General features: G+C 52.5%; 2 protein-coding genes across 3 annotated transcripts in view; one reads left to right on the top strand and one right to left on the bottom strand.

The window, feature by feature from the left end:
- The first annotated feature begins 1503 nt into the window (after window positions 1–1503).
- Window positions 1504–8642, top strand: FEM1B (fem-1 homolog B). Its single transcript, XM_083849697.1, has 2 exons — window positions 1504–2320; window positions 5558–8642. The coding sequence occupies exons 1-2, from the start codon at window positions 2073–2075 to the stop codon at window positions 7191–7193; spliced, it is 1884 nt and encodes a 627-aa protein (XP_083705823.1). The 5' UTR covers window positions 1504–2072; the 3' UTR covers window positions 7194–8642.
- Window positions 7703–14236, bottom strand: part of ITGA11 (integrin subunit alpha 11) — a 47879-nt gene continuing 41345 nt past the window's right edge. The window contains exon 30 of one of the 2 annotated variants that reach the window (XM_083849696.1): window positions 7703–9897. In XM_083849696.1, the coding sequence (XP_083705822.1) occupies window positions 9883–9897 (15 nt within the window). In that variant the 3' untranslated portion in view covers window positions 7703–9882. Of the gene's footprint in view, window positions 9898–13370; window positions 14170–14236 lie in introns of those variants that run through there. The other variant, XM_083849695.1, reaches the window with a different exon arrangement.

Genomic DNA, 14236 nt, shown 5'->3' with positions numbered 1-14236 from the left:
GGTTGGGACGGCGGAGTGCTCGCTGTGCTGGCAGTCGGAGCAGGAGGCTGGGAGTATTTCAGTGACTGACATTTGAGGGCTAAGCACAGCCGAGGGCAGCGAGTTAGGCTCACGCACGCTCAGGATCAGCCCCTTGCTGGCTGCACTGCGGTAATTCCACTGAAACATTCACATTTTTGTTTCTTTGGCTGTCTAAGTCCACGTAGTTGAGAGGGTAACTGTGGAATAACAACTTGAAACCATGCCACGCTGACAAACTGTGGTCCTGACTGCAACGAGCTTGGAGCGAGGGCTTTCCTGCTGAAGTCGATGAGGCTGCAGAACACAGAGCCGGGCTCTCTGCTCAGGGACGCTGCCCACGAGGGACAGTGGCAGTGCTTCATCACAGGCACCTTCTTGTACGCCGGGGAAAACGAGCGGCGCTTGGGCAGCTGTGGCTTTTGTTGGTTAAAAAAGAAAAAAAAAAAAAGGCCTGCAAAGTGGAGATCATTGAGGTAATGGAGACAGGCTCCACTTACACTTAGCGTGAACCCTGCTCGTCGGGCTGTAGCTCGGGGGCGCGCGTGCCTGTCAGAAGCTGATCCCCGTTGACTGAACACCGCCGCGCTGACCGCCTGCAGCCCGGCATCGCCCTCGCCCCCTCGGCGCTCATTTTGGCGATTGCCCGCAGCGCGGCCCGGCCAGCGCTGCCATGCATAATGCAGGGGGCCCAGCTGCCACGAAACTTTCCACCAGGCTCTAGTTGCACGACTTTAAATTAACTATTAATACGGCCGACACCGTATCCCCTTCAGCACAATGGCAGGCGGCGGCGCAGGCTGGGGGTCGCCTATCGCTTTACTCGACGTGCCCTCAGCGGCACCTTGGGGTGCGGTCAGGGGCTGCCTGGGGGCCTGGTTCGGTGGCGGGGGCTGCCGGGGGTCCCAGTTTGGTGGCGGGGGCTGCCAGGGGTCCTGGTTTGGTGGCAGGGGCTGCCGGGGGTCCCAGTTTGGTGGCGGGGGCTGCCGGGGGTCCTGGTTTGGTGGCCACGATGTGCTGAGGGGAATGGCGGGGGCACGCCACCGATGGGCTGCACAGCAAGGACTTGGAACTGGGGGTGAGGCTCTGAGGCTGGGCACACGCAGCCCACAGGTGGGTGGATAAAAGCTGCTGGCCCCGTTCTGTGAAAATAAACACACACACAAAAAAAAAACAAATCCAGCCTGAACCCAACTGCAAACAAATCCAACCCAAACCCAATCTGAGGTACGGGGCCTAGGCCTGAGGCGGGCACGGGGAGCCCCGCAGCCCCCCGGGAGACCCCCGGGCGAGGCAGCCCCGGGGCTGGGGATGTGCCCGGGCCGGGCAGCACCGGGCTGGGGCGAGCCGGGGCTGGGGGGAGCACGGTCCCGGCCCCCCTAGGACCACGCGGCGCCTGGAACGCCCGTTCGCTGCCTCCCGTTGCCGGGAGGGACCACGAAGAACCCGTGCACGCCGCGGCCCTTCCGCTTTCGCTTCCGGAGTCGGCGGCGGGGGCGGAGCGGCCGCGGACGCCCCGTGCCCGCCGCGCTCCCCGCGGGGCCCTGCCGGCGACCCGTAGCGGTGCCCCCCCCCACCCAGCCCCGGCCCCCCTTCTCCCGGCGGCCGCGGCCCCGCTCTCGAGGCCCCGGCGGGCTCCGCTAGGGCGGGGGTCGCGGGTTCGAATCCCGCCCGGGGGCAGCAGCGGCGGCGGAGTCCGCGGGTTCGAATCCCCCCGGGGGGCAGCGGCCCTAGGGCGGGGGCCGCGGGTTCGAATCCCCCCCCCCCCCCCCTCGGGGGCAGCAGCGGCGGGGGCCGCGGGTTCGAATCCCGCCGTGGGCAGCGGCGGCCTGGGGATGGGCCGTGGGTGAGGCGGCGGGCACCGGGCACCGGGTCCGGTCCCCGCTTGGCTCCCAGCCCTCACCGTGGGGCTGGCCGGGCCCGGGGACGGGCCGCATGTTCCCCTCGGCAGCACGGAGCCGCAGCCCGAGCCAGGAGCCGGCCCGTCGGCAGCGGGCGGTGGGCCCGGGGTGGTGGTGGCGGAGGAGAAGGAGAAGGAGGAGAAGGAGGCGGCGATGGAGGGGCTGGCCGGGTACGTGTACAAAGCGGCGAGCGAGGGGCGAGTGCTGACCCTGGCCGCCCTGCTGCTGAACCGTTCCGAGAGCGACATCAAGTACCTGCTGGGCTACGTCAGCCAGCACGGCGGGCAGCGCTCCACGCCCCTCATCATCGCCGCCCGCAACGGCCACGCCAAGGTGGTGCGCCTGCTCCTCGAGCACTACCGCGTGCAGACGCAGCAGACCGGCACGGTGCGCTTCGACGGGTAGGTGGGGCGGCTTTGGGCGCGCCACGGCACGCGCAGCTCCTCGCCCCGTCGGTCGAGGCTGGGCGCCCGGATGGGTTTTGTTTTTGTTTTGTTTTGTTTTTTTCTGTGGTGTCACGCGCAGGTAGGGCGCGTGCGGTGCGGTGCTGAGCGCCTCTGCGCGCCCGAAGCGAGGGTTTGGCTGCATCCGGGTCAGGGAAGGGCACGAGCTGCACGAGGGGGGCGTCGATTCTTCACCGCCACCCATCACTGTGGGGATAGCCAGGAGGGGAAGGTGGCGACCAGGAGGGGAAGGTGGCGACCAGGAGGGGAAGGTGGCGACCAGGAGGGGAAGGTGGCGACCAGGAGGGGAAAGTGGCAGCCAGGAGGGAAAGGTGGTGACCAGGAGGGGAAGGTGGCAGCCAGGGGGGAAAGGTGGCGACCAGGAGGGGAAGGTGGCGACCAGGAGGGGAAAGTGGCAGCCAGGAGGGAAAGGTGGTGACCAGGAGAGAAAGGTGGTGAACAGGAAAGAAAGGTGGCAGCAAGGAGGGAAAGGTGGCGACCAGGAGGGGAAAGGTGGCGACCAGGAGGGGAAGGTGGCGACCAGGAGGGAAAGGTGGTGACCAGGAGAGAAAGGTGGCAGCAAGGAAGGAAAGGTGGTGACCAGGGGGGAAAGGTGGTGACCAGGAGGGAAAGGTGGTGACCAGGAGGGGAAAGTGATGACCAGGGGGGAAAGGTGGCGACCAGGAGGGGAAGGTGGTGACCAGGAGAGAAAGGTGGCAGCAAGGAAGGAAAGGTGGTGACCAGGAGGGGAAAGTGGCATCCAGGAGGGAAAGGTGGTGAGCAGGAGGGAAAGGTGTCCAGGAGGGGAAGGCGGCGACCAGGAAGGACATGTGGCATTTTAGGGCAGGAGCTGCGCAGGGAGCTGGGTACACTGACACAAACACCAAGCCCAGCTCTGGTGTGCAGTGGTGGTGAGAGGCAGGAGGAATGAGCACTGCTCTGCCACGGGCACTGCTGCTGAGCCTTCTGAATGGTTTGGTTTGGGGAGATGCGGCCAGGTCATACAGAAAGCCTGTTTCTAGACATTTCTTAGTCTCTTCACAGTCCTGCCGTGTACTTTTTGGCACATCACTGAGCAGCATTGTCACTGTTTTGTTGGATTTTTGGAGTGATGCTGCTCGTCCTCACGTTAAGTCTGCACGCTGTTGTACTTACACCTTCCCGAGCTGTGCTGTCATGACCTTCGTTACCTCTCTTGTTTTTAAAATCACCCACAACGCTCGTCAAGTACTTGCCCCTACGTCATTCTTAAAAATAAGGCTGACTCAGCCCGCAGGTACGTTGTTGGCCTTTTGAACAGCTTCAGGTTTTGCAGGTAGCTGACTGCGTGCGGAGCTCCCATCAGATACCGGGAGGGATCACACCGGGCCCCCCCTGGTATCTTTCATCTGGCTCCAGCTTTATGGGCCGTAGCTGTGTCTGCACAGCTCCACCTAACGCAGGGAAAGACCGATTTGGTTCTTGCTTGCTGAATGAGGGGGCAGGAACTGGCTCCCTTCTGTCTTTCTGTTCCCTCTTCCAGCCCTCTTTTCGCAAGCAAAAAGTGGTTGAGACTCCCTAGGGCTGTGTCTGCCCTGATGTCAGGTGAAGGAAGGGCCTGTGTTGGCAGAGCAGACAGGGAGAGCTGTTGCCCCCTCTGCCGCTGAATTTTCTCGCCTGCTGTGCATCGATGGGATGGCGATCTGCCTGCCGGAGCCTCTGCCTGACAGAGACACAGCTTAAAGGAGGTGTTGTTTGGGATACAATGGGCGCAGTGTGCCGTTACCTCTTCCCTGGCCTCAGTAGGAGTCACAGCCTGGTGAGAAGAAAGGCAGCACATGATCCCAGCTCATGCCTGGCATTATTTTCATTTTTGTGATAAGGTGGCACAGAAACCCCGCTTGGTTGGGCTCCGGGCTTTTGACTTGTAACTGGACCTGCAGCACACCAATAAATTACCTTGTGTTCGCTAGCGGGCCTTAGAGCCTGACTTACTACTGCTCTAATACAAAAGTACTTTAATGTGGTTATGTTTGTGCAAAATAAGGAACTTCTTACTGCGAACAAAGGTAGCCCCGTCTGTTACACAGCCATCTCTGCGTGCCAGAGCTCTTAAACAGCCTCTGAAGCGTTGTCCAGAGGTGCTGGGCTTACAGACGGCCAGGCAGCTGCCCCTGGGGAGCCACGCGAGGGCTTTGGAAAATGATACAAATTGCAGCTCAACTTAACGTTGAGTTGGTGTCTTGTGATATTTTAATTTTGGAAACTGTGACTCTCTGGACGTAAGGAAATGAGATATTTGTCCCTCCTCTGCGCTTTGGGATGTGCCTTGAATGTATATTAACTGCACCGCCTGCTTCTACGTTTAAGGGCTACTTCAAAGGGCTGGGGGAATGGAAAGGCCATCAGCCTTATCTGTGTAGTTACACAGCGCGGAGCTGCCTTTGGGGATGAAAACAGCTCAAGAAGCTGTGAGGTTTTGCTGAAGTTAACTGTCCCCACGTTCACGAGTGCCAGCAAGCTGTCCGCGAGGCCGTAATGTAAAACAGATCTCTGAAGCAGCCCGGCTTCGAATAGCTTCTGCTTTTGTGAATTTTACTTTATTCCTCGAGTTCTGCATTCTTAACCCGATCACCGGTCTGCTTCGCAGCGTGCTGCCTCAAACAGAAAGCGTCGGCACAGCGGAAGGGGTGGCAATTGTAGAGACCCAGAGAAGTGATTTGAAATCCTTAGGCCAGCCTTGCTGCCACAGCCGGCGTGTTGCCCAGCTGTGCTGTTACCCGTGCCCGAGTTGGGGGTCTCTTTGTCAGGAGGAGAATTTCAGCTTTATCTGTTCCTCTAACGTGCCAGCTTCTGGCACGGGGGATCAAAGGAGCGGTAATTTTCCCTAGGCTGGGGGCTGGAGCTCGCAGGTAGGATCTTCAAAGCAGCCCGGGGAGTACTAGTGCGAGATGTGGCTAAATCCCCGGGCTGCTTTGAAGTTTCAGCTTCCATCGCTTCTTCCTTGAGGAGGTCCCTGTGCTGGGTAAGGCTCTTGTTCTTTCACGTTGGCTAATCCGCCACGTCCCCTCGCTTTTAGATACAGGGTAGCTGTAAAATACCTCCCGGTGGCTGGGTGCGTGCCTGCGGCACGGCGCTCAGCTCTCTTTCAAAGACCCCTCGCTCTTTTTCGAAGAGCAGCCCTCTGACTGCTTGTTTCTGCCTTTCCCTCCTCAGCTTTGTCATTGATGGAGCGACAGCTCTCTGGTGCGCAGCGGGGGCCGGACACTTCGAGGTGGTCAAGCTGCTGGTGAGCCACGGCGCCAACGTGAACCACACCACGGTGACCAACTCGACTCCCCTGAGGGCCGCGTGTTTCGACGGCAGGCTGGACATCGTCAAGTACCTGGTGGAAAACAACGCCAACATCAGCATCGCCAACAAGTACGACAACACCTGCCTTATGATCGCGGCGTACAAAGGCCACACGGACGTGGTGAGGTACCTCCTCGAGCAGCACGCAGACCCCAACGCCAAAGCCCACTGCGGCGCCACGGCCTTGCACTTCGCGGCCGAGGCCGGCCACCTGGAGATCGTGAGGGAGCTGGTCAAGTGGAAGGCGGCGATGATGGTCAACGGGCACGGCATGACCCCGCTGAAAGTGGCCGCCGAGAGCTGCAAGGCAGACGTGGTGGAGCTGCTGCTGGCTCACGCCGACTGCGACCGGAGGAGCCGGATCGAGGCACTGGAGCTGCTGGGCGCCTCGTTCGCGAACGACAGGGAAAACTACGACATCATGAAGACGTACCACTACTTGTATTTGGCGATGCTGGAGAGGTACAGAGACAGCGAGAACATCATCGAGAAAGAAGTTCTTCCGCAAATCGAAGCCTATGGAAACAGGACTGAATGCAGAACTCCTCAGGAATTAGAGTCTATAAGGCAGGACAGAGATGCTCTTCACATGGAAGGCCTCATTGTGCGGGAGAGAATTCTGGGCTCGGACAACATCGATGTGTCTCACCCCATTATTTACCGGGGGGCTGTTTATGCAGACAACATGGAGTTTGAGCAGTGTATTAAGCTGTGGCTCCACGCCTTGCATCTGAGGCAAAAAGGCAACAGGAACACGCATAAGGACCTCCTGAGGTTTGCCCAGGTCTTTTCTCAGATGATACACTTAAACGAGCCCGTTAAAGCCAAGGACATCGAGAGCGTCCTGAGGTGCAGCGTCTTGGAAATAGAGCAGGGCATGTCCCGGATCAAAACCACCCAGGACGCCGACATCCACACAGCCATGGACAACTACGAATGCAATATTTTTACCTTCCTCTACTTAGTCTGCATCTCTACCAAGACCCAGTGCAGCGAGGAGGATCAGTCGCGGATCAACAAGCAGATTTATAACCTGATTCATCTCGATCCCAGGACGCGGGACGGCTCGAGCTTGCTGCATCACGCCGTCAATTCCAGCACGCCCGTGGACGACTTCCACACGAATGATGTCTGCAGCTTTCCGAACGCGCTCGTCACAAAACTCTTGCTGGATTGTGGTGCCGACGTGAACGCTGTGGACAACGAAGGAAACAGCCCGCTCCACATCATCGTCCAGTACCACAGGCCCATCAGCGACTTCTTGACATTGCATTCCATCATCATTAGCCTGGTGGAGGCTGGTGCTCACACAGACATGACGAATAAGCAGAAGAAAACTCCCCTTGATAAAAGTACAACGGGGGTGTCTGAAATACTCCTTAAAACTCAAATGAAGCTGAGTCTCAAGTGCCTGGCTGCCCGAGCAGTACGGATCTATAACATCAGCTACCAAAACCAGATCCCCAGAACTCTGGAAGAATTTGTCAAGTTTCACTAGGCTACATAAGATCTTTCATGGTGGTGCTATCCCATGACGACATCCACTGCAGACCACAGAATATATGTGTGTACATGGAGTTGTGTTTCTCTCTTCTGTCACTTTGGTTCCTTTGGATTCAGTCTGCAGCCTCAGTTCTCATGCAGATCTCGGGGAAAAAAAAAGCCACACAATTTTCCTGTAGTCAAATCTGGTGTTGGAGGTTTTGGTCATTTCTTTTAATTAAAAAAAAATAATAACTGTTTTGTTATCTCTTGTTTTTATAAACAAAAGGAAAAGATTCCCGATATAACTGGTGCAGAATGTTTTGTTTCAAACACACATCTCTGCTGAAGATTGCTTTAAGTAGTTATACGCAAAGGCACTTCTGAAGGCCCTTGTCACGCTGCTACTGAGGCAGTAGCTTTGCAAATTTTAAAACTTCTTGAAGTGAGGTAGGATAAAAAAAAAAAAGGAAATTACACGGTAGTTAAAAGTGAAGTCTCAACACACAGAGCAGTCCGTTGCTCTCATACCTCACCGTCTTTTTATGCCTTTCAGTTAATGCTGAAGATGTTGGTAACGTCTGATTTTTATTTTTATTTTTAAATTAAATTTTGAACAGCAGTTATCAGCAGCTACAGAAGTAAGGAATGCTCTGTTAGGAAATACAGGTTTAAATTCAGCTATGGTGTATTCATCCAATAAGAGTTGAAACGTCAAGCTCTTCGCTTACAATGCTACAGTAAATACTGAATAACTTTTGAAAAATGAACTTGCACATTGATCTGAACGAACCAGAACCATGGTTTCTTTTTACGTAGCTAAGTTCCTCATATATAAAGAACATGCATGGATACCTAGAAATTTTATAGGGTATTTGTGTTTGTGTGTGTCCCAACATTTCAAAATGCTTTTAACTTGTTTTTGTTGTTTCAATGATCAACACGCACCTTTTTTTGACTCAAAGTATGTAAAACTGCACTCTGGATTCCAAATGCTGTATCTTCCTAATGGAGTAGTCTGTCGCCAAAGAGAGTCTTCCTCTGGAGCGTGATACTGCTTGAAGCTGGTTTTTCCAACAAGCGTGGAGTCTGTGCCTCCCCAAATTGGACTGGAGAATTTTTCATGATTTTTACTCCTTTCATTATGAAAATCTCTATTAAAACTGATTTTTAAAAAATTGTCCTATCATAAGATCTTTTATGATAAGCAACTGATTGTATATTAAAACTGTTGCTTGAGAAAGTACTTCTCCTTGGTAGAAGTTGCAGATGCTCCAACAGTAAAATGTCACTTGTTTTGACAGGCTACTGAGAACTCTGTTTATTTTAAATGCAGCTTTTTAACTGTCAGAAGATGAAAGAATGTTCTGTAGGTTTTTTTTAAACTATCCGGGTAGAACTTCAAGGCAAGATTTGGGCACACGTTTCTATTTGTATTACAAATAAATAAACATTGAATGTGGAATTAGTTTGTAGCTCTAATTTTTGCCTAGTGCCAAGAAGAATAGTGTCGCTTAGATTATGCGATGCTGTCAGCCTTGGCTGTTGTGTCTCCTGAATGGGAAGTGCTTTAGAAATACACCGGCTTCCAAGCTGCAAACTTTATTCTGCTGGAAGCTGGCTCCTAAAGTGAAAATGTGTCTGTCACTTATATCTCAGGTAGGTTGGGAGTTTAAAAGACATGACGACTTGCAGCTGAAGGTCAGTCAAAATGGCAAAGCCACGCTCGGCCACCTGAGGCCTTATGGCATAAGCAGATGTTCCCGAACAGTTAGGAAGGGGTTCGTGTTCCTGCAAGGGGCTGCCCCAGATGTCTTCCCCATGCTGAAATGCATCAGGAAAGCTGCGGTTTTGTGTTTTGCCGAGGAGCTACCGCGGTGATTTTTAGCCTGACGGGTGGAAACGCAAAAAATACTTAACTCTCTGTGGCTCCTGGAGGCCCGGGGAGTGCTTTTATCTCCCTCTTGAGGACCATGTCTACTGTTGCTGAAGCTTTGACCCCGCACCTCAAGCACCTTGCGAGCAGGCACCAGCTGGTTCTTGGCAATGCTGCTGGTGGCTGGCTCGGTTAAAATGAACCAATACCTGAATCAACGTCTGTGTGCTGCACAAAAAGTCTTCTGTTAAACCGTGCCACGTGCTTGGAAGCCAACCTTGATGCCGTGCTCTGCCTTTCTACATTTGCACACGTATAATTGATAACGTGCATACAGCTAAAATGAGGGCCGGTAGTCCTTGAATGAATTTGACCTGGGAAAGGCGGTGGGAGGTGGGGAGAGGGCTGAAAGCTTTTAGGAACTGATGCTGCTCGCTGTGTAACAACGTTCTGGATTGCTCTACTGGAAATCATCACGAGTTGCTGTGCTGTTTATTAAGACAGTATTTCCTTGCACTGTTTTTCTCAGGACCTGTTTCTGACATGGAACAATCTCGGTGTTGTGTTCTTGTGAAATACCTGTGTAAAACCGTCCTTGGAACAAGCGTGCATGCTGAAATGTCTGTGGGTAACAATAAGGTAAAGGAAGCTGCTCCTCCCACAACTCTGCTTTTTAATAAGAAAAAAAAAAAAGTTACACCAAACAATCTTGTGGACAAGCTGCTTCTTCCTCCCCTCCTGTAGCTTTGGCCTGATCCTTTCCTGCTTGGGCTGCGTTGCAGGATATTTTCAGAGGTTCTGCTTTGTTCATGCCATTCCTGGGATGATTTCAGTATGTGAAGACCTGAAGAGAGAGTATGCCGTTACTAGGAGCAGCGATAAAACGTGTCAGGGGGTTGGAAAGCATGTTATGGAGAGGGGAAGAGCCTGAGTCCCTGTGCTAGGGCAGGAGTCTGCGTGGCGTTAAAGCTGTTCGTGCACGCCTGAGGGTGCGGCACAGCCCGGCCCGGCTCCCCCATCCTGGGACCTTCCTGCTCCTTAGTCTGGAAATCTCTCTTTTGAGCATTAAAAGCTGAAAAAGTGCCCTTGCTGTCTTTGTGGGAGTTATTTAAAGCTCTTTATAAAGCTCTGTGTGAGACGCACAGGAAGAAGGAGTCTTGTGCTGTCTCCTCCGGCAGCCATGACTGGGTGGGTGCCTCAATTTTTTTTATTTATTTTTTTTCCCAGGTTTTGGGGTTGGCAGGGTCTGTGCCTAAGCCCTGCTGCTGTGGGGACACTGTATGGGGCCAGGTCTTCCCCACAGCTGGCCCAGTTCTTGCTGGACGAGGGAGGTGCAGGATCAGGCCCCAGCCCCGCCATGGCCGCGGCTCCGGCTGTGCCAATTTGCAGAACTAAGGAGATTATTGAAGAGAAGGAGGCGGTGAATTTCTGTCCAACGGGGTTAGCAGGGCTCATTTTATTTTGTTATGCCTTCCCCAGGTGCCATGGGGTGGGGAAACAAATGGTGACCCAAAGTAACTGCATAGAGCAGCTTGTCTGCCATCCTGCGCTGCCGGAGGTGCAGTGACAGACCCCAGTGGTGTAAATGGGTGGGCACTGGCTTTAACCACAGCCCCCGATGGGGTAAATGGGTGGGCACTGGCTTTAACCAGGTTGCAGCTGGGGGGCTACAAATCCTCGCCTCATGTTAACACGGGCACCAAGGCTTTAAAGTGGCGCACTGGGTGCAGCCTCCCCGTGTGGAAATCTTGTGAGAGCCAAGCCAGAAATGTCTCTAAAGGGTACTGATGACTTCATAGCGCAAATTTTACCAAAATGCCCTGTTTTGGCCCTGCATGGGGACCTTGTTCTCGCCTCAGCCGGTGCCCAGCCCAGGCCCAGGGGGTCAGGCCTCTGCCTGCAGGCATCGGCTGCTGGGCGGGGGGGCGATGTGGGTGTAAACGTATAGATGTGTAAGGGAGTGTTTGTATGTATAAATATAGATACACAGGCACAGACATAAACAGCTCTGTGTATACACATGTAGATACACACATCATAGACATATTTTTACATACACACGCATACATACACATAAAAATATGTATATTTAGCTGCATATGCACACATATATGGAAATACACCCCCATATATCCCTGCATACACATGCACACATACCCATGTTCCTATTTACACATACATGTATGCACACACAAATACACATACAGGTATATATACATACACACAGGCACATATATATATATGCGCGCATATGTACAGCTATCCAAACACATACTATATATATGTATACACACAGACAAGTATATACATTATGTATGTACATATCTGTATACACACACATCTGTGTGTATGCATACATGTACACACGTTTTATTATATAATAGTACACGTATACATACACATATATACATGTATCTATATCTATCTATATGACTATCTATATCTGTATCTACTGCAGCTATAGCTATCTGTAGCTATATGTACAGCTATATCTAGATCTCTTTATTTTCCACAGCTTCCAGCTCTGGGAAGTCTTGTTCACGTGGGAGACTGTGTTCCATATTGAAGATGATGTGGGTGTGTATTTATGTGTGTGTATCCCACAGCTTTATTTATGTGTGTATATAAATATATATATATATATATAAAGTAAAATACACTCATATATATGTGTGTATATATATATATATATATAAAATACAGTCTTTCCTGTGATCACAGCTCCTCATGGCTGGAGGGGTGTCCGTGTATTTATGTACACGTGTGTGCCCCCCCAATGTGTACGTACACCCCTGCCCTCCCCAGAGCCCCCCCACACGCTCACCCTTGCTGCTGGGTGGCCGCGTGCGGGGCAGCAGGGCCGTGGGCAGGGCAAGGGCTGGGCCCTGCTTTTTGCAGCCCTGGGAGGAAATCCCTGCTGCTGCCACGCTGATTTTGTGGCATTGCAGAGCCACCCTGGTGTAAGACATCTTTAAAAACAATCCAGGAATAGCTACTCTGCGCTGAACATGCAGGCCATGTGGCTGAAGTTTAACATTATAGTTCAGTGTTGACAAGGTTAACGGAAATATCTGAGCGCATTTGCACGCTCTGTGCACAAACACACAGCTTGCACGTCAGCCGCATGCCCTGGAATAAAACCCCCCAACTCACCACCCGTCCCGTCACAGAGCACCCAGGGGTGCCATGAGCTTGGATTTCACCTCTCGTGGGAGCTTTCCTTGGCCATTGCCTGCTGAAAGATACGGCCCTGCCACTGCCGACCTTGAGCTATTTTTTTTTTTTTTACAACCTGCATTGCAATTAATGTGGCTGCTATTTTCATAGCATCAAGGCCTGGGATGCTTGGGCAAAGCCTTGAAAAGCAGTGAGACTGTTTCCCCAGGAATAAAGCTCTAGACTGATTTCAGTAGCCCCCATGTACCCAATGGATGGTGCTTTCTACAGCATTAAGGAAAATTGGATGATCCTAAGAAAGGAAAAAAAATTAAGCTGCAAAATTAAAGGACTTTGGTGAAGGCAGCTGGTGCCAGCACCGCACCAGATTTTGGCTCTCCGGGGCAGCCCTGCACCCCCGCCGGTCCCAGGGGCAGCCAGCAGCTGTGACATTTAGGATTTCCACCCCAGGTGACGATGCCAGCAATTAAAACCTTATCCCTCCCCGTTTTATACTGTCAGTGGGGCTGATTCTGCAACACGCTGGGCCCAGACCCGCAACCCCTGGCCGCTCGTCCCACCTGGCAGCGTCCCTTTAAAAGAAGGCTGCAAACCCCTGGCAGCCCATAATAAATCAGTGGCGAACCTCAGCCCCGTGGTCCTCATCCCAGGGGTAGGAGCAACACCCCGAGTGCGTTGGGGTAGCACAGAATGGGAGCAGAGGCTCTTTGTTTTGTTTTGTTTTTTTTTAAAATACCGTATTTTTAATCCTTAAAAAATACTAGGACAGTATTTAACAAACTTCATTACACATCAGGTGGACATATGCTTTCTTTTCCTTCATAAAATTAATATTAGCATAAATAATTCTGTTATGCAAAAAGAAAGATTTTTGTCAAACAGCACTGACCATCTGGCTTGGCGTGACACCAAATATATACAGTTATAGTACACGTGCGGACCCTTGCTGGACGCAAGCTCTTCGAAACTGCTCTCAGTTTGTAGAAAACACTTTGAACTGGTTTGTGATTGTTCTTTTTTTTCCTTTTTTTTTTTGATTTTTTTTAAAAAGATTTTTAAAAAGATTTCTTGATTTTTTTTCTCCTTTGCTTAAACAGGCAAATATTTCTAGAATAAGTATGTACAGCTGGACGCTGGAGATATGCATTAAGGTGCTTTAATTTGCTATTATTCGTATTCAGTGCATCAAGAAGGCAAATTAAAACCTCCAGCCGATCGCTCATTTAGCTGGTGCAGAGCAGTCTGAGAGCTGCAGCTTCGCTGCGCCCCGCGGGAGCCCCCCCAGACCCTGCAGCCCCTCGGGACGGTTTCAGTATTTCCATCCAAGTTTGCTCTTTTTCCCCCCAACCGAGAGATTCCCCTTCCTTGGGGCAGGTGAGCCCTGGGGTTTGATACAGTCCCACTATGGAAATTAAAAAAAAAAAAAAATCATTAAAAAATGGAAATTGCTAAAGATTGTTCCCCTCGGGATGCTGCACCTGGTTCACCCCAGGTTATGGGGTGCGCGCTTGCCCCGTCCCTTCTGCACCACTGCCGGCCCCGGTAGGGCAGGGCTGTCCTAAAAGCAGTTTGAACCCAAGGCATAGGGCCACCAAACAGGGGCTGGGTTTGTCTGCTGCTTTTTTTTTTTCTTTTTGGTGTTTTTTTTCGTGTCATTGGTTGTTATTTTTTTTGTTTTTTTTTTTTTGGTGTTTGTCTGTTTTGGACCTGTTTAGGCGATTTCACACAAAGGGGTGCGTTCTCGTCTCGATGCAGCCCGAGCTCAGCACCCAAGTCCCTCGGCATCGAGACGAGCATCTACCGGTGAGCAGCGAGCGCCGAGGAGGGCGGCGAGAGGGGGCCGAGCCCCCCGGCCCCGCCGGGAGCATCACTCCAGCACCTTGGCGCTCTGCTCCTCCTCCGCCTCTCTCCTGCGGCTGCCGCTTTTAAAAAATCCGAGCTGTAGGGATCAAAGAGAAGACAAGAGAAAACCCCGCCGTTACTTCAGCTGGCTGCGTGGAGGTGCC

Source organism: Anser anser (assembly GCF_964211835.1).
Source record: "Anser anser genome assembly, chromosome: 10".
Classification (NCBI taxonomy): Eukaryota; Metazoa; Chordata; class Aves; order Anseriformes; family Anatidae; genus Anser; species Anser anser.
Note: the sequence above shows the minus strand (reverse complement) of the source record. Positions and strands in the feature narration are given on the sequence as shown.